Raw genomic sequence first — 26,459 nt, 5'->3', positions numbered from 1 at the left:
GTTAAAGTAGTGGCTGACACCCAGGATATCTGGATTCAATTCCTGGCTCTGTCTTAGAGTTCCTGGGGAAGTCATTCTCACTGTGCCTAGGTTTCCCCTTCCATAAAATGGGGATAATATTTTCCTTCCTCAAAGAGGTGGTGTGAAATAAACGCATTAATGTTTGTGAGATGCTCAGATGCTGCAGTGATGGGGGCTACAGAAATGCAGATAAACAATTAAGCACTGTGGATAAACACTTCTTTTGCAGTAAAGAATAACATATTCATGACCTCAGCTCTTCTCCAAAGAAACCATGACATCACAAGAACAGCAAAAGGTAACTATTGTTAATATTGTAATATTTATTAGTTGTTGATCCACAGTGTGCTCAACACTGTACAGAGCAGGTAAAACGTAGACAGTCCCTGGCCCAGCCAGCTTACTCTCTACAGCTGATATTCACCTCCTGTGCAGAAGGCCTGTATTATAAGCCTGTAAACCACTTAATTCCACTTAAAGCCCTATTTTGAAAACTTAAGTGGTTCATGGGCCATGTTCAGGCCACTGCTCAGGAATGAATATCATCCCAAGTATACATTTCCGATACATAATGTTAACAAGGACTGAACTCTGCTCCCAGTAAAGTCAAGGCAAAACTCCTGTTGACGTCCATGGGTGCAGAATCAAGCTTCATATAATCAGAAGATGGATTTATCACAATCAGTGCAGATTTGTTTTATTAAATATTACATCACTCCTTTATTTGGCAGGGTTTTTAGAAGGGACTTCAAACAGGAAAGGGTGGCAGGTATTAACAATAACACTTACATACAATTAATTTAAAATTCCACAGCATATCTACATTATGAGTCAGAAAAAGCAAGACACAAATGTGGTGTTTAAATGTGAAGGAAAGGTTGCATATATTAACCTTTTATTTTGTATATTGCAAGGACCCTTGTCACAAATTCAGCAGTGGACTGTCATAAGACCTGCCATTTTACAGCCACCACAGTCTCAGATATGTGAGGAAAGAAGGCAGATGTGCACTGAAAATACACTGGCATCTTCCAAAACTAAAGAGAAAGCAAATATTCAGGTAAAAATGTAACTTCAATGTCAAATATACATGTCTGGGGGTTTTTCCATCGGCCTGAGCTCTAATAATATTTCACTGAAATTAAGTATTTTACAGAGAACTCTTCAGTATTAGTTTAATTCTGTTCCCATTGAAGTCAACAGGAGTTTTGCTTTTGACTTCAGTGGAGCAATTGTACCAATGCTGAGCGCTTTGGAAAATCCAGCCCTTGCTAAACTGCCCATACGGTTGCGTGATGAGTGTGCAGCTGCTGTAAACTTGTAATTCAATCTGAATTTGGGGTAGAGGGTTGGGAAAACATTACTTTCTAAGAATTTTTTAAAAAATCTGGTTAGGAATTGCATTGGCTTGCTTCACACAATAAACATGGGCCTGTCTCTGCAAACCACCACATGAATGATCTTAACTCATGAAAGTGGACCCATCATGCATAGGCTTACTCTTGTCAGAAATACTTTCTCAAGTGCATTTGGCTTTGCAGGCCCTAATTTCTGGTAAAACTATTTATAGTGCAAGATGAGCCAAAATTATTTTTTTCCAACATTTCCAATTGATCATATTAATCGTTTCCAGTTGTCTGAAGAGAGCTCTCATTGCCCAGCAGAAAACTCAGCAAGTTCTGAGACAACAGTGAGGCCATCTATCTCCATGCATCTTTCTAGCCCTAAAACAATAGGGTAAGTTAGTCAAAGCGTTGTGGGTTTTTTTCTGTGTATCTAAAGAATAGCATGTGTTCGGTTTTGTCCTCTGGCTTGTTGCTCTACATGTGTCTGTGTAGCTGTTAGCTGAAAAAAATGCACACATCAGCCAAAAAGGAAAAGAAGGCTTATAGGCAGATTATAACTTGAACTATATGCCTATGCAGGGGTGTAAGAACTTCCCCTTACACCTCTGCATGAGTTACCTGGACTTTAAGGGTATGTCTACCCTGTAGTATAAGCCCAGGCTTAGTGGGATTCAAGTCAGCGGACCTGTGTTGGAGAACCCAGGGCTTGAGTGTCTACACTGATTTTTAATCCTACCTTAAGAATTTTCTAACCTGGGCTTGAACTTGGGGCTCTGGCATCCACAATGCATCATATAGACCCAACTCAAACGATCCATATCCCAGACTCCCTAGTGCCCGCCTGAAATGTGGCCACTCTAGCCCGTTGTCCATGGTGCACTGTGGGAAAACTTTACTGCCCACCCTGCATGTTATAGGAAGGTTGAACAGCCCACTGACACAGCCAGATGAGCAACATGGAGGAGACCCGTTTTCAAGAAGTTGTCTGGCTTGCACTTTCACTCTTGAGACGGGAAACGGGCAGAGCTTCCATGAGGCACTGGTGGACATTTCGGCAATTTTTTCTGAGCCACCAAAAGCACGAGATAGACCAGGAGGAAGAGGTGACCCATTTCCCCCTGAATGGACCTATGACAGCAAGGGGTTGCTGAACACTCAGCCAGAAAGTGCACCTACCACAGCTGGAGCTAGATGCACACAGGCAACAGCAGTCAGGGATGCTCTGTGCTCTTATGTTATGGACTTCCATAGCCCCATGGAAGAGGGGGAATAGTACCTCTATGAATCTGCTTGTGGGAGTTAAGGGGCTAATTGATTTGGGGGTTCAGTGCTCGGGGAAGGGTGGGGACTTGATTGTCATGCAATGTACTTATGAATGACATGCTGAATTATGAATTGGGGATAGAGTGGGGGATGATTCACAGTATGGATTCACATCAGGAAGTTATTGATGTGTGACTTGTTGTACCTAACTGTAGAGAGGAATAGCATGTGTGTAGTAATTCCTAATTGTGCCTGATCATGTGTTTAGCTTTGTTATTTCAAATCATGATTGTATGATGAGATGCAGTATAGCAATAAACTTTTCTGATGACATAAAAGGCTTTATTTATAAATGTGTTAAAACACTGCAACGGTCACCCATTGCCATTAAAACACCGAAACAGTTACAAAAGGACATTTCCAAAACAAACAAACGAAGTGTATGAACCAGTGCAAACACAACAGAATCACTCTACCACTGCATGTCCCCTGGCCTCCGTTCTCCTTTCTCTTCTTTCCTTGTTTTCTGTGCACTTGGTGCTGAGGCGGAGATATCAACAGCAGAGGGGGCAAGATGGAGAGCTGCCAGGTGTTTAGTTGCCCTGCCCAGCTGCTTATGGGGCCTGATTGCATGAGCCACCCAGATGTGGAGTTTTCCAAGTTTTCTGGACTGAGAATACGTCGCAGGGGAATCAGGAGATGGTGTGGGAGAGGCAGCAGGAGCCGATAATCTTGCAGCCCTGATTGAGATGAGCTGCTCAAACAGTTCTCTCTGCTGAGCTTTCCTCCTCCTCCCTTAGCTGCCATTCCTGTTCCAGGAACTGTGAAGCAAGTGCCTGCTCCTTTGCTAAAACCCTGTCCTCAAGCTGTGCGGTGAGCCTCAGCCTTTCCTCCTGCCTCTTGGCATGCCTCTTCTCCAATGTTAAGTCCCTCTGCTTCTGGTACTGGACCTGCTGGTTGGCCCACTCACTCAAGAACTTCGACCAAGATCACCATGGAAACGCTCCTCTTGGAACAGTCTGTGGAGGTACGTTGGGCCAGGCTTGTACTGCACTGAGGTCGAGCTGTGGAGGTATAGCAGCCAGTAGAGGTCAAGGGGCCTGCAATAGGACAAGACACAGAAGGTTATTGTCTCAAATAGCTCACTGGAGGAGCACAGAATTAATGTTTGTGGAATTTCAAGGACATAAAATATTACATTCAAAACTGAACTGCAGTATATTGTGAAAGGGATGCTTCAGTCCACAGAATCTCCCTGGGCACAGCCTGGTTAATCGCCATTACAGTAGTACACAGACAATGATATGTTAAAAATTCCAAGTTGCTTTTGTTTTACAAAAATTTCCTAACTACCTGTGTTGGAGGTGGGAGGACAGTCAGTGGCCTTACAACAAAAGGGTTTTTCTAACATTTCAAGTCTTTCCCATTTTGGAAGACAGAACTGTGAGGCAAACCCAAACTAGGGCTGCTCACTCAGCTGCCCCGCCAATGGAGCTGAACTGTGTCACTGCTCAGGCATGCAGCAATAACCTAGCTTGACTGATTTACTTTTCCAGCAGTGAGTCAACCGTCAGGCAAGCAGCAGCAACCTCTCCCTGAGCCGAGCCTGGGTCAGATGACCTCCAGGCTCAGGTACTTCTCCAACCCTGCCAGAGCTGCAGATCAGTCTGTGAAATAGCACTACCTGGCCAGGAACCCTCCTGCTTCCTTGCAGTGTATCAGACTCTCGAGACTCCCAGGCGGCTCTTGATCCTGTTCCTGCCCCAGCCTTGCCTGAGCCCTGCTCCTGGTCCTTGCCCTACTCTGACCTTGCTCCAGCCCTGTTACCAACACGCTCCAGCCTTGCCTCCACCTTCTGACTTTCCCTGGACCCTTGGACTCTGACTACCCTGCTTTGACCTTTGGCCTGTGTCTCGACCCTGGCTAGGGTACTGACTTGGCTTGTCCCTGGTCTCTGACCACCTGGCTTCAACCCCTGTCTTGCACCTGGACTTTGGCTCTGGTACTGATTCTGGCTGATCTACAGACTCTGATCTCGGTTCCGGCCCCAGCCTGTCCCTGGATCTTGATACCAGTGCCACCCTTGGCCCAGGCCCAATGCTACGTCCAGCTTTAACCTCACTCCGACCACTTGGCCTGACTACTGCTAGGTAGTGCCTGACAATAACTGTTCTTGTGGTGCCCTATTGGCAAAGGGAGATGTTATTCTAAGCTGCTGGTGGAAAACCTGCAGTGTATGCATCCGAAGTATTCAAATGAAAAGTGACTGAACAGCACATCTATGAGTGGAGTGGGTTGATCAGCTACCGGGGTGGGCCTGGAAAATATTCCCTTCTCTGGAATCTGACTACTTATCTGGAGTTCCTGCTTCAGGAAAAGTTTGCAGCTATCAGCACCCGGGAGTGGGTCAGAATCCATGAGGGAATCAACAGGATGCTTTGTTAGCTTCCACATGGCTTACAGAGCATCACAGCCTTCCCCCTCCCTGCCCTCAGCACTTTTCTGAACAAAAATTCAAACCTTGGTCATACTTGGGACAAGTGATTTTGTCACCTATGGACTACCTGTCACTGAAACGGGCTAGTTTTGGAAGTGGAACACACTTCCCCAAACACACACAGAGAGTTCACTATTTCCAGGCAGCTCCACAGACTGTTGAGTGATTATAGAGCAGCAAACTTAAAGACATGGCAATGTAATGTTGTTATTTTTAAGAAACAGGAATGGCCCTAGCAAAAATCTGTGCCTTTCTGGTAAAAATACACTTTAAAGGTGTTCTTTACTATTTGTATTTCCCAGTCGCCATGTTGAATTCCACATGGTGGCGGGGAGTGGGGATGCCAAGGCACTGGGATACAATCCACCAATATTGGATACATGCTGCTAGCTGGGGAATCTCATAACTTTTGCATTAGTTCTTAGAGTGGAAATCCCTCTGATTCTGTAGCAATACATTTTAATTTGGAGGCAGAAACTTTCCAGGCTCAGGGGCGGCTTCTGTCCCTTCCATGTCTGCTGCAGGCTTGGCAGTGAGCTGTTCCATGGGGGGACATAAAACAGGTCCTCTGAGTATGGACCCAGAATTTGCTGCCGATCCTGTTCTAAAGCATGATCTGGGACTGGTTTCAGCAAGAGAATTACTTCATGGTCCTCACTTGATGCCTGCTGCTGGCTCCCATCAGTCCCCATGCTGGATTCTGAGGCCAGCAGGGCACCATCCTGGCTGACCAGGTCATCATGCACCACGGTTGGCTCTGTATTGGGTGCAGTGCCCAGCACCCAGTCAAACTCCTCATAAAATGGGCACAATGTTGGCGAGTTGTCTGAGGTGCAGTTCTGGTCCCTGGTCCTCTGGTACTCACTTTTGAGCAACCTAATCTGCTCCCCACATTGGTCAGTGATCCAGTAAATTTGCAAAGCTTCCAGCTTGTTCACTATCTTCTGGTATGCATGATCATTACTGGTATTTTTACTGAAGGTCACAGTTTTACTCGCCTCACACCAGATGTTCACCCAAGTCTGGCTTCACTCCCAGGACCGTGAAGCTGCCTGCTTTGCAAAAGGCTTGTTCTGTTCAGTCTCCATTGCAAACACAGAAGCCTCTCGAATGGTGTGTTTGCAGTTTAGAATCCTAGAACCATAGGGTTAGAAAGGACCAGAAGGGTCGTCTAGTCTAACCCCCTACCAAGATGCAGGATTTGTTGTGCCTAAACCATCCAAGACAGATGGCTATACAGCCTCCTTTTGAAAACCTCCAGGGAAGGCGCTTCCACAACCTCCCTAGGCAGTCTGGTTCATTGTCCAACTATTCTTACAGTTAGGAAGTTTTTCCTGAGATGTAATCTAAATCTGCTATGCTGTAGTTTGAACCCATTGCCTCTTGCCTGCCCTCTGTGGCAAAAGAGAACAACTTTTCTCCATCTTTTTTTATGGCAGCCTTTCAAGTATTTGAAGACTGCTATCATATCCCCCCTTTATCTTCTCCTTTCCAAACTAAACATACCCAGTTCCTTCAGCCTTGTTCATATGGCTTGCATTCCATCCCTTTGGTCATCTTTGTCACTCGCCTTTGGATTCTTTCCAGTTTCTCTACATCCTTTCTTGAAATTGGTGATCAAAATTGGACACAGTATGCCATCTGAGGCCTAACCAGTGCTGAGTAGAGTGATACTATCACCTCCCGTGACTCCTCTGTTAATGCAACTAAAAATTGCATTTGCTTTTTTGTAACAGCATCACATTGCTGACTCACGTTGAGGTTGTGATCCACCACAACTCCCAGATCCTTCTTAGCAGTGCTGCTGTCAAGCCAGTTATCCCCTATTCTGTATTTTTGCATTTGGTTTTCCTTCCCTCAGTGTAGCAAACTTACATTTGTCTTTGTTGAATTTCATTTTGTTGTCTACAGCCCAGTTCTCCAATTTATCAATATCCCTCTAAATTTTAGCTCTATCCTCAAAAGTGTTGGCAAATCCTCTTAGCTTTGTGTCATCTGCTAATTTGATCAGTATGCTCTCTACACCTACATCCAGGTCATTAATAAAGATGTTAAACAACACTGGACCCAGAACAGATCCCTGTGGAACCCCACTTGAGCCCTCCTTCCAGTGTGACATCATTCCATTAATAGTTATTCTTTGTTTGTGGTTGTATAACCAATTATGTATCCACTTAATGGTAGTTCCGCCAAGCCCACATTTCTGCAGCTTATTTATCAGAATGTCATGTAGGACTGCGTCAAAAGCCTTGCTGAAGTCCAGGTATATTATGTCCACCGCATTTTCCCTATCCACCAAACCAATTACCCTGTCAAAGAAGGCAATCAAACTAGTTTAACATGATTTGTTTCTTAGTAAATCCATGCTGTCTGATAGTGATTAGCCCTTCAACCTGCAGATATTCACTAACTGAATGTTTTATACGTTGCTCTAGTAGCTTCCCAGGTACTGAAGTCAGCCTGACTGGTCTACAGTTCCCCGGCTCCTCCTTTCCCCCCCTTTTAAAGTTGGGCACTACATTAGACCATCTCCAGTCTTCCGGGACCTCTCCTGTCATCCATGAGTTTGCAAATATTATTGCCAGTGGCTCCGAGATTTCTACAGCTAATTCGTTCAGTACCCTGGGGTGAACAGCATCAGGCCCGCTGACTTGAATTCATTCAAATTGGTCAAAAGATCTCTGACGTGTTCTTTACTTATCCTGATCTGCATCCCTTCCTTTTGGTGGTGAGAAGAAAATGGAAGGGTTAAAGCTGACTCACTGAACTGCTGCTGTTCGCCAAGTGGGGGGCTTCCATTTTCAACTCTTGGAGATTTTTGCAATAGAGAGGACAAAAGAAGGTGGCCTGTGGGATTATGGGATACTTTTGGCAGATTCCCAGGACCCAAGTCAAGCAGGGCTGCATCTGTACTTCAAAGCAATAGGGCTTGAATCCTGGGTCATGGCTTGACACTGGCTTCGACTCTCAATCTCTGCAGGGTTCTAGGACCCTAGGTCTAAGCCTGAGTCTGAGAGATTTGTGTGTAGACGGAAGGAGGATTTGGGCTCAACCCTGGTCTGAACCCACGCTTACATTGCAGCATTGACATAATCTATATATAGGTACGCTGAAGTAAGCTGTGCACCTGCCCCTCTATGTTCCCCAAGCAGAGGGACAAGGAGAAGATGAAGAAGATAGGGGAGTGGGTGGATCTGATGGCTGGCACAGCTAAGCCGACATAGGGACGGTAGCAGTTTGCTGGAATAAGAGGAAGTAGGGAGAGAAGTGTGCCTCTCTGATGCATGATTCTTTCCCTATACTGCTCCTGGGGTGCTGCAACAGTGGCTTGTGTCTTTGCCACTATCTAGTCTTTAAGGAACAGTCTCATTATTCTACATGAAATACAATGTATCTCCCTAAATTCCTTTAATGGAGTATTCTCTATGGTTCCCAGTAGGCCAATATTTTTGTTTTAATGTAAGGTTTGGAAAGGTAAATGTATGCAGTTATAGATGTTATATTTGCATCTTTTACAAAGTCTAATTGATATTTTTCACATATTTTGTTCCTCTAGAAATCAGCCAGTTGAAGATGTGACTTTTTTAAACAACAGAAATTCTACTTTTGTGTTTGGAGAAAACATGGTAGAGAGAGTTTTGGTAAGATTTGTAAATATTGAAATTTTTCTTCTGTTTCTGAAAAAGTTGGCATTTGAATGCTGAGGGTCACATTTTCAAAGATGGTCACCTAAATTGTGACCACAACATTTGTCATATGTACATACAAAGCCCCCAGTCCTGTAAATGCATGAGTCATCACTTTGAAGTCAAGTCACGGGAGTAAAGTTAAACATGTATAGCTGTTCACCGGATCGGTCCCAAATGGGTAATTATATACGTCAGTGCTCATCTGCACTTGTTGGGTATGCTCAGCTGGCTTGTGTGCACATTTCATGGGCACATCTTAGGTGGCCCAAATTTTAGACTTGGCCCTTCAGTAGGAAAATCAATTCTAGCAATTTTCTGTTATAGCTCAAACCACTTCAGACTTTTTAACATTCAGAGCTGTAGGCTTTCTCCCCTCTGACTCCCAAGAAAATATTTGATTAGCAGTATACAGATATACAGGAGATGTGAACAATGAGAAAACTGTAACTCTGCAGAATCAGCTACATGTAATAGTTTAAAATATCTCCGAGAGTGATTATTTCTAAATTCTGCAATGCCTTTTTAAAATGTTGGGTATATATGGTGATCTGTAAAATGAGGAATTAATTTGGAAAGATACCTACTAAACTTCTCCACTTTTATTATCAGATCACCTTAAACTTAAATTGAAAGAAGCTTATTCTCCTAGCTCAGAGTCTCTCTTAAGAAGAGACTGCAGTTCCTGCTTAATGACGTTTTTGGGGCTTTTATAATAATGGACAAAATTCCACTATTGACTGAAATACCAAACGTTTGTTTACTTATATCCTATGTCAGTATTTGTATGTAGGAGTAAAGTTTGCATGTTAACCTATTATTTCAACTAATCTTCACCCCTGCTGTGTATTTTATGATTCAATACATTCCTGATCTTTCAGCTTGCTGCTAATGTCAAACATATAAATGTTACAATTTCTTAAACTGTTTTTCCTTGTTTCTTCAATTTTTTAGAGTCCTCAGAAATCTCCCAAGCTGCATAATGAAACTGATCTATGCAAGAAAGAAATAACATCCACAGATGCCAAAACTTTTCATATTAGTTATTCACATAGTAGTAAGTATTACTACTTAGCAAACAAACACAGTGAGGCTCTACCAATAGGTCAATTTCAGTGCATCATAGAGGACATCAAATTAGTGGTGTTCAGTAATGATCATGTATTTACTTTAAAGTTATCCAGTCATTAGTATACTATTGGGATGTGCATCATAAATGTAAGTGTCCAGAAAGCAATTGTCATTTGGTTTGTGACTCAAAACTAGAGCTAGATTATCATCATAGCGAATAATTTATTATTTGATTAATTTAGACTTTTTTATTTGTAAGTTTTCCTTGAATAGACTTTGAGTTTTACAAATTTATTTGTTATCCAAAACTGTGTGATGAATACTTTGTGAACACATTTCAACCTATAGCTTGTTTATGAACAAGTCACTTCAACTACAATTTTAGCTAGTTGTTCATGTTCTTTCCTGATGAATATTCACACCCCTCTTATTACCATTATGATTTATGGGACTTATGTTTTTCATGATTATGACTTTGAGCAGCAATATCACAAAAGAATTTGATTTGGAAACTCAACTATTAACTAGTTAGGGTTTGATCCTGCTAGTTGTTCCTTGTGGACAGACCAGTGTGCCTATACAGAAACCTTGGATCGTGGTCTTATTCTTTAAAAAATATACTGGAATGCCTGAAGTTTATTAAAACATTAACTGATATCTAGCACTAAGGGGAACGTACAAAGACCTAGACCATACAAATAGACATATTGTTGACATACTAAAACATTCCTGCTGTAGAAATTTTAGACTTTTCTATTGTTTTTATTTCTCCTTTAGAAACATTTTTTGTCAAGAAGTCAACACTAATTGAATCAGCTGCGGCTTACATTTCCAAACCAGCACAGACATATTTGTTAGATAAAGTTGAAGTTATAACAGGGGAAGAAGCAGAACATAATGTGTTGCAGGTATATTTCCCTAAAGATTGCATGATGAGTCTTTCTACTTATGTTTAGAAAAGCACATTATGGTCTACTGTAACTTATAATACCATGAATATGTATGTACTACTTCTTTGTTGGACAACTGTATACGTTTTTCTTTTTTTAAAAATATGCTTCTGTTAACTAATTTCTTTTCAAGCTGATATGTAGCTTTTCATTGTAAATTCTCTATACTGAATATAGAGAGCTCTTTCAACCTCCAAAATCATGCTCCAAAGCCTCATTCTGCTATTGTCTGTTATAACAGTCTTCCCAATAAGCCAGTATTCCCTAACACCAATAAATAAACCCCCAAATTATAAGTACTCTTAAAGTTACTTTATAAACACAAAGGTTTGATTTTTTTTTAAACTATTGAGTTATCAAAGTAAGTGGTTTTATAATAAAACTAAGGTACATCGTTGTAATTTTAGGCCAGCAGGATAAATCTTGCTACTCGAGATTCTTAAAACTCTTTATTTTCTTGGCAAATTAACACTTGCATATATTACAAAAATCTAAAAATGGAAAGATATAAAATTGTAAGATTGTTTGAATCCACTCTTCCATCCATATGTGGGAAATGTGTATGTGGATGGGTCATTAGCTTCAATTTATGACAGTACTGGTACAATGGGTTGCATGAAACTTCTGATATCAGTGATGCCATAGGATGATGCATTCTGGGACATCTTCAGGAAATATGGAGATGTCGGTGGATTTCACAGAGAAGGGTTAAAAATTGAAAAGGTAAAAGTGAAATTTATTTCTATGCTAAATGTTCCCCATAGCCTGGTTAGTAGTGGTACTCAGCATAAATCTGGGGTTAGTGCAATTTTCATTTCATTTTTAAAATTTGTCTTAATTTTATGCAAACTGTAAAGTAAAAAGTTATAGCACAGAGACGTCAAACCTATAAACTGCATTCTCTGGCACAACAGATTTCAGATCAGTTGACACTTTCCATAACATTTTTCCCTTTAGATCAGTTGCAAGCTTTTTGTATTTAATAAACTCTCACTATCCTGGACTGAAAGAGGAAGAGGATCCCTGAGGCTTAATGACACTTCAAGCAATAAACATGGAACATTACAGTCAAGGCTAGGTAAAAATTAGTTTCACTTCTTAATCGTGCTCTCATTTGCCATAGTCAATTGGATATAACATCATTTGTAATCCTGCAGCCGGGTTTGTTTATATCCAGTTGCTCAAAGCCTTTTCATTATTACTCTATAAAGTTAACTACCTGCTAAACATCCCTTGCTACTGCAGTTTTTGTGAGCTGCAGGTATTCACAGATGTCACTAAGCACTATGTAATTCTGCTTCCAGATTTCTTTAGCACTAGTTCTCTCTTTTCTGATTTGGCTTTTCCAGAGGTGCTGCTTCTTCCAAGCAGGGCCGGCTGTAGGCACCAGCACTCCAAGCATGTGCTTGTGGCGGCCCTTTCCAAGGGGCGGCACTCCGGCTCCTTTTTTTTTTTTTTTTTTTTTTTTTTGCTTGGGGCGCAAAAAGCCGGGGCTGGCCCTGAGTGGAGGTGAGCTGCGGCGGTGGGGGATGGGGGGAGGACGGCAGGAAGTAACCCTGGAGGGACTGCTCCCCCCCAGCTCACCTCCGCTCCACTGCCGCCTGCTCCCCCGAGCGCGCCGCCGCTCTGCTTCTCCCTCCTCCCTCCCAGGCTTGCTACGCGAATCAGCTGTTTAGCGGCAAGCCTGGGAGGGAGGGAGCGAGGGGGGAGAAGCGGAGCGGCGGCGGCACGCTCAGGGGAGCAGGCGGAGCGGAGGTGAGCTGCGGCAGTGGGGGGCGCGGGGAGGGTCGAGGAAGTAACCCTGGAGGGGGGGCAGAGGAACCGCTCCCCCCCCAGCTCACCTCCGCTCCACTGCCACCTGCTCCCCCAAGCGCGCCGCCACTCCGCAACTCCCCGTTCCCTCCCAGGCAAGCCCCTGGGAGGGAGGGGTAGGAGGGGAAATGCGGCGCGCCCGGGGGAGGAGGCGGGGCCGGGGATTTGGGGAAGGGGTTGGAATGGGGCAGGGAAGGGGTGGAGTTGGGGCGGGGCCGGGGGGCGCAGGAAAATTTTTTTGCTTGGGGCGGCAAAAAACTTGGGGCCGGCCCTGCTTCCAAGTGACTAATGGGGTGTTCTGCTTATTGAGCAGTAGTTTCTTACACTTTATTGTGTAGTTTTGAAAGATTGTTTCATTATATCATATGGCAAAAAGTATAAAATATCGAGAGAAACTTTAAAAATATCAAAGGATAGTAAAGAAATTTAACCCCCCACCTCTTTCAAAATGTTAGGTTATAATCCCCTGAAATGCAAAGTTAATGGAAATATGATTTTTATAGCAGTACTGAATAAATCTGCTGAAACAACAGGGAGGTTTCAGTTTCCATGTAATGTCTAATATATAAGCATTCCTGTTTTAGTTATGCGAAATCAAGGCAGTTTGAGACTGATTCTCAACACCAAACTCTGGACTCAGATGGTGATAGAAAGAGCAAATCGCAAGAGTCTGTGCATCACTGCGACAGACCTAGAAGACCATTCTGTTAAAGTATTTCTAATACAGGTAAGAAAAAATTGAAAAAGAACAAGTATCTAGACCTTGCAATTTAGCTCAGATTCCTTGTTCTGGCAAGCCTCCTTATGGTAAAAAGGGTAAGGCTATAACATGTACACAATTACCATTGAGGTCAATTGCTGTTTTGTGCAAAAAGTTGAAGGTCTGATATGACCCAAGGAGATAACCAGATCACTGTATTAGACAGCCAGCAGGGGTCACTAAAGCAATGGTATACAAATTGTTCCCAAACTGTGGTCTGTGGACCATCAGTGATCCGTGGAACTGGCTACTCCATGATGCTAAATAACATTAAAAGATGCCTAAAATATATCAACACACTTTCCTGATTTTTCCTTCTGCATAGAAACAATTGCTATAGTTGCCACAGGTATATTATTCAAAGTGGTGGGTGTGGTTGATGGTGGGGGGAATAGTCCATGCAATCGTGACTAGAAGGGCAGGTAGTCCACAAGAGTCGCCAATAAGGTATATAAGACCATAAGAATGTCCATACTGGGTCAGACCATTGGTCCATCTAGCCCAGTATCCTGTCTTCTGATAGTGGTCAGTGCCAGAAGCCTTAGAGGGAATGTTCAGAACAGGGCAATTATCAAGTGATCCACCCTCAGTTGTTCAGTCCCAGCTTCTGTCAGTCAGAGGCTTAGTGACACCCAGAGCATGGGATTGCATCCCTGGCCAACTTGACTAAGAGCCATTGATGGACCTATCCTCCATGAACTTACCTCATTCTTTTTTGAACCCAGTTATTGTTTTGGCCTTCACAATATCCCCTGGCAATGGTTGACTATGCATTGTGTGAAGAATTACTTCCTTATGTTTGTTTAATAGGCAGCAGGTTTAATTTCATTGGGTAACCCCGATCCTTGTCTTATGTGAATGGGTAAATAACACTTCCTTATTCACTTTCTCCACATCATTTGTGATTTTATAGGCCTCTATCATATCCCCCCTTTAGTCATCTCTTTTCTAAGATGAACAGTCCCAGTTTTTTAATCTTCCATATACGAAAGCTTTTCCATACCCCTAGTCATTTTTGTTGCCCTTTTCTAATACTAATATATCTTTTTTGAGATGTGGTGACCAGAACTGCATACAGTATTCAAGGTGTGGGCATACAATGGATTTATATAGTGGTGCTATGATATTTTCACTTACTATCTATCAGTTTCCTTATAGCTCCTAACATTCTGTTAGCTTTCTTGTCTGCCGCTGCACATTTAGCAGCTTTTTTCAGAGAACTATCCAAGATTTCTTTCTTCAGTGGTAACAGCTAATTTAGATCCCATCATTTTGTATGTATAGATATAATTTTTCCCAATGTGCACTTTTGCACTTATCAACATTGAATTTCATCTGCCATTTTGTTGCCCAGTCACCCAGTTTTGTGAGGTCTCTTTGTAACTCTTCAGTCATCTTTAGACTTAACTGTCTTCTTGAGTAATTTTGTATCTTCTCCAAACTTTGCCACATCACTGTTTACCTCCTTTTCCAGATCATTTATGAATATGTTGAACAGCGCAGGTCCCAGTACAGATCCTGCTATTTCTCTTTACATTGTGAAAACTGACCATTGTTTCCTAGATTTTAACCAGTTACTGATCCATGGGAGGACCTTCTCTTATCCCATGACTTCTTACTTTACTTAAGAGCCTTTGGTGTGGACCTTGTCAAAAGCTTTCTGAAAGTCCAAGTACACTATATCAACTGGATCATCCATGTCCACATGCTTGTTGACACCCTCAAAGAATTCTAATAGATTGACGAGGCACGACTTCCCTTTACAAAAGCCATGTTGACTCTTCTCCAACAAATCATGTTCATCTGTGTGTCTGATAATCCTGTTCTTTACTATAGTTTCAACCAATTGCCTGCTATTAAAGTTAGTCTGTAATTGCCAGGATCAGCACTGGAACTGTTTTTAAAAAATTGCCATTACATTAGCTATCCTCCAGTCATCTGGTATAGAGGCTGATTTAAGTGATAGGTTACGTATCCCAGTAAGTAGTTCTACACTTTCATATTTGAGTTCCTTCAGAACTCTTGGATGAATACCATCTGGTTCGTCCTGCTGATTTACCAATGTTTAATTTATCAATTTGTTCCCAAACCTCCTCTCTTGACACCTCAATCTAGGACAGTTCCTCAGATATGCCTAAAAAGAATGGCTCACCCATGGCTCAGGTTCAAAGATATATGAACAAGTTTGAGAACCAATGAAAAAGGCAGCTACTTGAGTCTAATCTATAACATTTGCAACCCTAGGCTGACTTTGTCCCTGAAAAGCTGCATATTCCTGTGATGACAAATTACTCAGTTGACAACTGAGCTAATTTCTGCTGAAACACTAACTCTGAATTGCTCTCAACTGCTTTCTTCTGTGCATGGCTATGGTGAAAGGAAAGTTTTTGGCTGCTGCAAATGTGAGCAGCATGGAAGAAGAGCCAGATACTCTACTGCTTTGCAAGTCTTGCAGTCACTTACACCTGTGCAAAGTGAATATAAATTGGGTATAAAATGACCAAATCAGACTAGTATCTTTCTACTCTGAATTTATACAGGTGTAAATGAATCCACATGGTGCAAAGCAGTGGAGTATCAGGCCCCAGAAGACCATGTGCTTTCAACTACCCTATGGTAAATGATTTCCTTCCAACTTCACCAGCAGAGTTCATGGCATCTTTTCATTTGTTAAATCAGAGAACTCATTTTTGGTTGTTAATTCTGTCTTTACTTACTTCTAACCGAAATATGACTAGGAATTTTCACAATCCATATATGTTTTATTATTGTCAGAAGTACATTTTGTTACTGAGGAGTTGCACAGAGTCGAGAATATTAAGTATTCAATAAAAATTGAGTAATTCACTGAGAGGAATCATAATTTTTGTTTTAAGGTTGCATCCATTATCTCAAAGAAAACAACCAACAATTTTTAACAAATTCTAAAACACAGACCATTAAGACAAACTTAATATTATTTGTATTTAAGTCGATTTTCTCACAAAGTTACTAAATTGGAATCTTACATAAATTCTTTTGACTCCAAAGGACAATAAGTGTCTGATTAAGGGATTTTGGCTCTTTTCAGTCCTTTTGAAATCTCTCCCCTTTGCATCTGCACTTCAGTGGTTGGTTGGGATGCAGTCAGAGTTATTTTGCAGTTATTTTCAATGGTTGTATGCACTTTATTTTCTACAGGCAAGTTCAAAAGATACTGGGTACCTGTATGCAGCAATACATCACCGTATTGTTGCACTGCGAAGCTTTGCTGAGCAAGAATTGGATGCAAATCAGGTTGACACAGAGCCAGAAACAGCCTTTCATTCATTAAACTGTGATAGTGATGATGATGAAGATGAAACAATAACTCAAGCGAGCAGCAATGAATCAGGTAAGCAGAGTTTTTCCTGAGACTTTTGTGCTCCTTTGAACTTCACTTGGTGCCCTGAGAATCCCATTTCTACCCCCTTTTATTAACCTCTACTTTCCATCCAAGTGCCTATGTTACAGTGACCCTCTCTCCAGCACTGAAGTAGGGTTTTAATATTTTGACATGCTTGTGTCAACAGTGCCAAATTCTTTTAAAATAAATAATCAGAGTAGTCTTTTGACAGAGGAATGAGTGTCAGGATATCTGGGTTAAAAATTTTCAAGCTTAAAGTTAAGGCTCCTAAACCCAGACTTGGATATCTCAGTTGAAGTAGTCTGTAGTGCTGCGCTTAATTTCCACTACTTCATTGGAAGTTGAGTCCACTTAAACCAGTGCTGCATATAGTTTGTGGTAGTTAGTCTACCTGAACCATAAAAATGGTCATTTGAACCAAACTTATGTAATGTCTGATTTCTTTTAAACATCAACCTATGCTGACAGATTGTAACAGTCATTTATGGATGGTAAAACGGGTTGACAATGCAAGCACCAGGAGATTTTATACTGTTACAGGACGTTAAGAACTTTGATAAAGTGATAGATTGTGTCTACCAGGAGATTTGTGGGGCTAGACACCCTGCCCAGGATTAATCTGCTTTCACCAGTGGAACAAAGACTACAACCCCCACGGGTGAAGAGTCCACCTAAAGCAGGCTGTATTGGAGCAAGATGCTCACAAATCTCACTCCAGTGGCAGTTAGCACAGCCCATAAAGTGGCTGGGGTCAACCATGGAGAAGTCAAGGGACTCTAGAGATACAGTGGCCAGAGCTGAAAGTTGCCTTTTCTTAGTGGAAGGCAGGCACTACGCTGCCCAAGTGGGGAGATTCACCCCAGGAGAGCTGCCGTTGTGCATGTAGGGGTTGTAAATTGCATCTACGTCTTCTCTCAGGAGGAATACGGCAGTGATGTTTGAATTATCATCAGCCATGTGACACTTCTCCTTCCAGTGGAGCTGCAGGCTGTTCCCTTTTTAGTTTTTAAAAAGAATTCTTCAGCAAGGATCAAATCACATACAAATAACAGTTTTGAGTGACTGTTTACTTTAGGAAACAAACACGCCTTTTTTCCTGTTAGCAAGAATATGACAGTTTACAGTACTTGTTCCCATAATCATTTGTTGTATCTCTATAATATTCAGTTCACAGAACAAAACATGCCATTATTATAAAACAAAACTTTTTTTTCAAGTACCCATTTGCAAATATTATTCCATTAAACAAATGGGGAAAATGTTAGTCTTTTTGTTTTTCTTTACATTAATACACTTGGTATACAGAATTAATTTAAATGAGTGCCAGGACTTTAGAGTTGGTAAAATAATCGAAAATATTAACATTAAGCACTTTTCCAAATTACTTAACATGAAAACTCCCTTGTTATCCCCAAATAGCCAAACCCGCTCTGTGTCCTTCCAAAAATAGTCTCCACTGGCTTTAAGAAGAGTTTCTGTTAATTTGAAAACTTCATATGAAGTTGGATTCCTTTCCAGAATTATTGACAATAAGGACTTCTAGTTCTTGCACAAAGGCTGAGGTGAAAGGTAATGTCAAAAAGGTATAGGAGAGTGGATTTACAGTCAAAGACTTCTGATGCAGAAGTTGAGATAGCAGGTGACAAACAGAATCTGAGATCTGTGTTTTAGGAGCACAAAAATAAGAGAATACCCTTCTGTCGGTTACTCCTGGATCCTTAATCCAAACCTCTGTATTTCATGTCCAAGTGATCATTGACAGTAGTACTCACAGTCCCTTTCAACAAATCTTTGGGTGGCCTCTAGCATTTACTGCTTTACCTTCATCTCACCTGTTATCCTTATACCCATTAGATCTTCATCTTGCATAGGTTTTGCCTTCCAGTATTCTGTCCCCACTTTACACTCATACAGTCACATCTAGTCATGCAACCCAATCTTGCAGCACACTCACTCCTGGAACTCCATTTCTAAAATGATTCATGATGCCCTGCTCTCTCACAGGCAGTTGGCATTTGGCTTACTTGTGGCTCTTCTGGTTGAAATACACAGTAAGCAGTTTCTTTTAACAGGGTGTCGAAAAGTGAGAATCACATGGAGTACTACTTTCAAAAACTGGCAGGCTAGAATGCTCAAAGTGCAGGGAGTTCTCAAAATTTCCCTTTATCTTTCTCTTAAAGGTTTTTCTGATCTGCAGAATACAATGTTCTCCATCACTGGCTACACCCAGATACCTCCTGGTTTTGTTTACATACTTGGGGCCTCATTCTGTACTCACAGATTCACAGATTTTAAAGCCATTGTAGTCATCTAGTCTGAGTTCCTGCATAACTCAGGCTAAAGAACCTCACCTAGTAATCTCTGCATCAAGCCCACGACTGCTGTTTGAGCTATATCTTTTAAAAAGATATTCAGTCTTGATGTAAAGACTGTAAATGATGGAGAATCCACCATGTCCCTAGATAAGCTATTTCAATAGTTCTTCCTGTTCATATCTCTTCTCATCAGGCAGAGGGAGGAATTGACTTGGGGTCTCCCACATCCTGGATGAGTAATCTAACCACTGGGCTAATGGCTATAGGTAGGGGCCCTACCAAATTCACAGTCCATTTGGGTCAATTTCATGGTCATAGGATTTTTAAAAAATCATAAATTTCATTATTTCAGCTATTTAAATCTAAAAATTCAGTGTTGTAATTGTAGTGATCCTGACCCAAAAAGGAGTTGTGCGGTGGTCGCAAGGATATTGTAATGGGGGTTGTGGTACTGCTACCCTTACTTCTGTGCTGCTGCTGGTAGCAGCGCTGTCTTCAGAGCTGGGCAGCTGGAGAGTGGTGGCTGCTGGCTGGGAGCCCAGCTCTGAGGTCAGAGCCGCCGCCAGCAGCAGCGCAGAAGTAAGAATAGCATGGTATGGTATTGCCACCTTTACTTCTGCGCTGCTGCCTGCAGAGCTGTGCCCCTCAGTCAGCAGCCGCTACTGTCTGGCCGCCCAGCTCTGAAGGCAGCAACACAGAAGTAAGCCTGGCATGGTATGGTGTTGCCACCCTTATTGCTATGCTGTTGCTGGTGGGGTGCTGCCTTCAGAGCCGGGCACCTGGCCAACAGCTGTAGCTCTCTGGCCACCGAGCTCTGAAGGCAGCACAGAAGTAAGGGTGGCAATATCACGACACCCCCCCCCCCCCCAATAACCTTGCAACTCCCCTGCAATGCCCTTTTGGGTCAGGACCCCAATTTGAGAAATGTTGGTCTTCCCCATGAAATCTGTATAGTATAGGGTAAAAGCACACAAAAGACAAGATTTAACAGGGAGAGAACAGATTTCATGGTCTGCGACGCATTTTTCATGGCCGTGAATTTGGTAGGGCCCTAGTTATAGGGGAGTCGTTATCCACATTCTCCTCTGCTTTGTGTGGCATTAGGCAGGCATCTAAGCCATTCTTGCAAGAAATGGCTTAAGTGTCTAAGCCACCCAGCTCTAGGAGAGGGGTTCCTGGCTGTGGATTTTAAGCAGAGATGGGTACCTACCTGCAGCCTGGGACTTAGGTGCAGAATTCCCTGAGAAGGGCAGGGCTTAGGACATACCCTCTCAGAGGCATCTCCTATTGGCTTGCTTAGGAGACTCCTTGCCTAGCTGGCAGGCTTTTGTGGATTGCATTCTTAGATGAATATCTCTCTAGGATCCTAGGCTCCTAACTCAGGCTTTGTGGATCCCAGGGATTTTCTAGGCACCTACAAGTTAGGGATTGCAATGCTCAGCATCATAGTGCCTAAACCTCTTTGTGAATTTGGGCCTGGGAATAGTAGCAGGCCCCCTAGAGTGTAATGATCTCATCAGCTTGTGGAAACAACCATTATTCTGTGAGAAGCACAGGGCCAGTGATCCTGAGGATGTTAGGAAAAAATGGTTCTTGATGAAGTGTCATAGTTGGAGCTGTTAGGCCAAAATAAGTCACTGTGAGATAGACTCTCACATCTGATGCTTTCAGAAGAGAGGATGAAATCCCAGTGATTCCTTGCTGGGGGGCCTTAGAAGGGATGCTTCCCTTCACTTCCATCATTCCTTTCTTCCTTGACTCCTACAGAAGTCTATTTATGAGGATCCAGATCTACAAGGGAGAAGAGATAGGTATGGGGGAATATACCCGTGGGGCTGGGGAGACAGATGCTACCATCAGATGAGGGCAGGAGACAAAAACTCACAGGTAAGTAAAAAACACGGAGACCTGGGAGAAGGGTCGGAATCTGTTGGGGAGCATGGGCTGTTCTAGCAGGGATAAGAAAGGGACAAGGACAACATAGCGGGGAAATCAAATCAGTATCTTATACTAATGCGAGAAGTATGGGAAATAAGCAGGAAGAACCAGAAATGCTAGTTAATAAACCCAACAGTGCCATAGTTGGCATCACAGAGACTTGGAGGGTTAATACACATGACTGGAATTTTGGTATAGAAGGGTACAGCTTACTCAGGAAGTGTTGCCTTATATATAAAAAATGTATACACCTGGACTGAGGTTGCGATGAAAATAGGAGACAGACTTGTTGAAAGTCTCTGAGTAAGGATAAAAGGGATAAAAACAAGGGTGATGTCATGGTAGGAGATAACTACAGACCACTTAACCAGGAAGAAGAGATGGATGAGGCTTTTTTTAAACTACTGACAAAATCATCCAAAGCACTTGGTGGTGATGGGGGACTTCAGCTACCCAGACATCTGTTGGGAAAATAATAGAGCATGGCACAGATTATACATAAAGTTCTTGGAAGGCATTGGAGGCAATTTTTTATTTCAGAAGCTCAAGAAAGCAACTAGGGGAGAGGCTGTTCTTGATTTCATTTTGACAAATAGGGAGGAACTGGTTGAGGATTTGAAATTGGAAGGCAGCTTGTGTGAAAGTGATCATGAAATGATAGAGTTCATGATTCTAAGAAATGGTGGGAGGGAAAACAGCAGAATAAAGACAATGGTTGTCAAGAAGGATGACTTTAGCAAATTCCAGGGAGTTTGGTAGGTAAGATCCCATGGGAAGCAAGTCTAAGGGGAAGAACAGTTCAAGAGAATATTGGCAGTTTTTCAATGAGACATTATTAAGGGCACAAGAGCAAACTGTCCCACTGCTAGGAAAGATAGAAAGTATGGCAAGAGACCACCCTGGCTTAACCAGCAGAATTCAATAAGCTGAAATTAAAAAATTAGTCCTACAAAAAGTGGAAACTAGGTCAATTTACAAAGGATGAATATAAACAAATAACGCAAATATGTAAGGACAAAATTAGAAAGGCCAAAACACAAAACAAGATTAAACTAGCTTGAGACATAAAGGGTAACAAGAAAACATTCTACAAATACATTAATAGCAAGAGGCAGACCAAGGACAGGGTAGGTCAATTACACAATGAGGGGGGGAAACAATAACAAAAAATGTGGAAATGGCAGAAGTGCTAAATGACTTTTTTGTTTCAGTTTCAGTTTTCACCAAAAAGTTTAGTAGCAACTGGACATCTAACATAGTGAATACCAGTGAAAATTAGGTAGGCTCAGAGGTTAAAATAGGGAAAGAACAAGTTAAAAATTACAAGTTAGATGCCTTCAAGTCACCGGGGCCTTAGGAAATACATCCTAGAATACTCAAGAAGCTGACTGAAGAGCTATGAGCCATTAGTGATTATCTTCAAAAAGTCATGGAAGACAGGAGAGATTCCAGAGGACTGGAAAAGGGCAAATATAGTGGTAATCTATAAAAAGAGAAATAAGGACAAACCAGGGAATTACAGACCAGTCAGTTTAACTTCAGAACCCAGAAAGATAATGGAACGAATAATTAAAAAATCAATTTGCAAACACCCAGAAGATAATAAGGTGATATGTAACAGTCAGCATGGATTTGTGAAGAACAAATAGTGTCAAACCAACCTAATAGCTTTCTTGGATAGGGTAACAAGCCTTGTGGATAGGGGGGAAGCAGTAGATGTGGTATATCTTGACTTTAGTAAGGCTTTTGATACTGTCTCGCATGACCTTCTCATAAACAAACTAGGGAAATACAATCTAGATGGAGCTAATTTAAGGTGGGTGCCTAACTGGTTGGAAAACCGTTCCCAGAGAATAGTTATCAGTGGTTCACAGTCAAGCCAGAAGGGCATATCAAGTGGGCTCCTGCAGAGATCAGGTCTAGGTCTGGTTCTGTTCAATATCTCCACCAGTGATTTAGATAATGGCATAGAGAATACAGTTATAAAGATTGCCGATGATACCAAGCTGGGAGGGGTTGCAAATGCTTTGGAGAATAGGATTAACATTAAAAATGATCTGGACATGCTGGAGAAATGGTCTGAAGTAAATAGGATGAAATTCAATAAGGACAAATGCAAAGTGTACTCCACTTAGGAGGGAACAATCAGTTGCACACATATGAAATGGGAAATGACTGCCTAGGAAGGTGTCTGCAGAAAGGGATCTGGGGGTCATAGTGGATCACAAGCTAAATATGAGTCAACAGTGTAACACTGTTGCATCTGAAGAAGTGGGTTTTTTACTCATGAAAGCTTATGCCCAAATAAATCTGTTAGTCTTTAAGGTGCCACCAGACTTGTTGTTTTTGTGGATACAGACTAACACGGCTACCCCGCGATACTGTTGCAAAAAAAGCAAACATCATTCTGGGATGTATTAGCAGGAGTTTTTAAGCAAGACACAAGAAGTAATTTTTCTGCTCTACTCTGTGCTGATTAGGCCTCAACTGGAGTATTGTTTCCAGTTCTGGGTACCACATTTTAGGAAAGATGTGGACAAACTGGAGAAAGTCCAGAGAAGAGCAACAAAAATGATTAAAGGTCTTTAAAACATGACCTATGAAGAAAGATTGAAAAAATTGGGTTTGTTTGGTCTGGAGAAGAGAAGACTGAGGGGGGACATGAAAACCGTTCTCAATTACATAAAAGGTTGCTACAAAGAGGAGAGAGAAAAATTGTTCTCCTTAACCTCTGAGGATAGGACAAGAACCAATGGGTTTAAATTGCGGCAAGGGAGGTTTAGGTTGGACATTAGGAAAAACTTTCTAACTGTCAGGGTAGTTAAGCACTGGAATAAATTGCCTCGCGAGGTTGTGGAATCTCCATCATTGGAGGTTTTTAATAGCAGGTTAGACAAATACTTGTCAGGGATGGCCTAGATAATACTTACTCCTGCCTTGAGTGCAGGGGACTGGATTAGAAGACCACTGGAGGTCCTTTCCAGTCCTACAATTCTATGAGTCTATCAACCAGGTGGTAATACTCCTCCTAGTGCTGTCTGAAGCAGCAATGATATAGGTGTTCCTTCTTCCATGCTGTGGAATCTCTTTAAGGAGAGTTCCAGGACACTGGCTGGTAGGGAACTCCCAGGCAGCATGCCACGTTGCTTTGGATTCAGAAGAAAACTGTAAGGTGCAGAGAGTTAATGCAGAGGCACAAGACTTCTGAGCTGCAGCTTCTGTTGGTCCACCAAGTTTTGCCAGGATCTTAGGGATTGCTCTGGTTTTGGGTGCCAAACAATATGCTCATTAATAGAAGTGCCAGCTGTGCTCCATTAAAGAGAACAGTACCAAGGCATGAGGTAACCTTGCAACTTTTCCAGTACATGACAGAAGTTACTCGTGTACTGGCCTTGTTGCAATGTGACAGGGTCCCTGGAGTGCAACCTGGACTGTGGGACCACTGAGCCTTCCAAACCCAGCAGCCTGGGTTGTCTCTCACACTGTGATGTTAATGTTAAACTATAAGCCTCTGACAGGCAATGCACTGTGTAAGGGACACATCCAATCCACAGGCAGGGACACATCCAACTGAGTTACATGAATGATCTCCCGGCCCCTCATAAACCAGCAATAGAGAGGCCTCAGCTCCCCAGCCTTGCAACCCAGAACTCTAGTGTCTTGCAATGAGGAAGCCTGGCTAGTGTCAGCTCATTACCTCATTCACCACTCTCTCAGTGTGGAATGGATTTACACTAGCCTTTGTACCTTTTCATAGGATTTACCATCATTACCAAATTATTTGTCATAAGGTTTACCATTTACCAAACTTTTTATCATGAGATTTAACAGTAACACCAAATCCTTCATCACAAGGAGGTATTTCCAAGTATTTTTTATCATACTACGCTTTCTGTTTAGACAGTCTGGTTTGTTCAATACCCATTGTGTCTTTCAACTCCTTCCTTAACCTTAGCATGTGTTCAGTTACTGTTTTTATTTTCCCTTCTGTGTCCCCTTCAGTATGAATCCTCAGTCCAATCATCTTTGGGGCTTTGATACTCCAGGGTCTGGTGAGATAAGGATGTAGGGAGATTCTGCATATTGGCTGGCCCTCTGTGGAGCTGTCCCCCAATCCCAGGGTTATACACATGCCAAAAATCCATCTCCCTTCTTGGGATTACCATGTGATCCCCACTCCCAGTACTTGGACCGTCCCTGCCCCCTTTTCCTAGAGCAGTGGTGGGCAACCTGCGGCTCATCAGGGTAATCTGATTGCAGGCTGCGAGACATTTTGCTGACTTTGACCGTCTGCAGGCACGGCCCCCACAGCTCCCAGTGGCCATGGTTCGCCTTTCCCGGCCAATGGGAACTGTGGGAACGGTGGGCCGCAGGTTGCCCACCACTGCCCTAGAGGGTTGGAATCTGTGCTTTCTGGGCTAAGAATTACTTCTGAGGGAATTCTGCGCCACTGTGCAGAATTCATGCCCCCCCAAATTACTTTCCTCCCCTCCTCCCCCGAAAATGATGGGGAAGCAAAAAGAAGCTGCGCAGGGGAAGGGGGGGCTGGGGATGCCCATGAGCATAGTTTGGGGGGCATTTCCCCCCCCAAAACAAAGGCAAGATGTGGGGGGGCACACAGGGTCATGTGCCAATGCCCCGCCCCATTTCTGCGAGTGCAGAGCTACTGGGCAGAAGGAGGCTGCTGCTCTGCTTGCTGACTCTGAAGCTGGATGCCGCCTCCTGGGTCCTAGTGCCAGTTGTGCGTGTGCTGGTAGCCATCCTGTTTCTGTACAACAGTGAGTGCCCGTAGTGGGGTAGGGGAAGGGGGGCAGGGGAAATGGGGTTGGGCTGGGAGGAAGAGGCAGTGGGGAAGGAAGCATGTGGGATAGGGCAGGGGACAGTGGGGAGAGGAAAGGGGGAGGGATGGGGAAGAGAAGGAGATAGGTGAATCAGGGGAGGGGAGCAGGAGCCCGGCATCCCCTTAGCAGCAGCGGGGGCTCCCCTGTTAAGCAGGCCCATCAACCCCCACCCCAATGAGCCCCACCCCTCCTGCACCTGGACCACCCTAATGAGACCCCCGCATGTGGACCCACATCCCACTGAGCCCCAACCAGCTGTACCAGGACCCATACCTCCCTCAGCACCTGGACCCCACACTGAGCCCCAACCACCTTCATCTAGACCCCATTGTAGAGTCCCATTGTCCCTGCACCTGGAATCCCCCAATGATCCCCTTTGCATCCATTTTCCCCCCAATGAGCTCCCCGCACCCAGATTGCCCCACACAGAACCCTCTTACCCCATACCTGGAGCCCCCTACACTCAGCCCCTCCACATTTGGATCCTGCTGGGATGAGCCTGCCTGCCCACACCTGGTGCAGACAGGCGAGCCCCGGGGTGTTCTGAGGCAGGCCCAGCCCTTGCAGTGTGTCT

At 43.1% G+C, this 26,459-nt stretch overlaps 1 protein-coding gene across 1 annotated transcript in view; it reads left to right on the top strand.

Annotated features, from left to right (window-relative positions):
• The window catches only part of RANBP3L (RAN binding protein 3 like), a 38,886-nt gene extending 19,781 nt beyond the window's left edge, over positions 1–19,105 (top strand). Inside the window, exons 6-15 of the mRNA XM_065406638.1 lie at positions 251–319; positions 936–1,081; positions 1,655–1,758; positions 8,684–8,768; positions 9,768–9,870; positions 10,662–10,792; positions 11,792–11,912; positions 13,231–13,373; positions 16,587–16,779; positions 18,972–19,105. Of these exons, the coding sequence (XP_065262710.1) occupies positions 251–319; positions 936–1,081; positions 1,655–1,758; positions 8,684–8,768; positions 9,768–9,870; positions 10,662–10,792; positions 11,792–11,912; positions 13,231–13,373; positions 16,587–16,779; positions 18,972–19,105 (1,229 nt within the window). The remainder of the gene's footprint in view (positions 1–250; positions 320–935; positions 1,082–1,654; positions 1,759–8,683; positions 8,769–9,767; positions 9,871–10,661; positions 10,793–11,791; positions 11,913–13,230; positions 13,374–16,586; positions 16,780–18,971) is intronic.
• Positions 19,106–26,459: the final 7,354 nt, after the last annotated feature.

This window comes from Emys orbicularis, chromosome 6 (assembly GCF_028017835.1).
Source record: "Emys orbicularis isolate rEmyOrb1 chromosome 6, rEmyOrb1.hap1, whole genome shotgun sequence".
In the NCBI taxonomy this organism is placed as follows: Eukaryota; Metazoa; Chordata; order Testudines; family Emydidae; genus Emys; species Emys orbicularis.
This window is presented reverse-complemented; position numbering and strand designations above follow the sequence as displayed.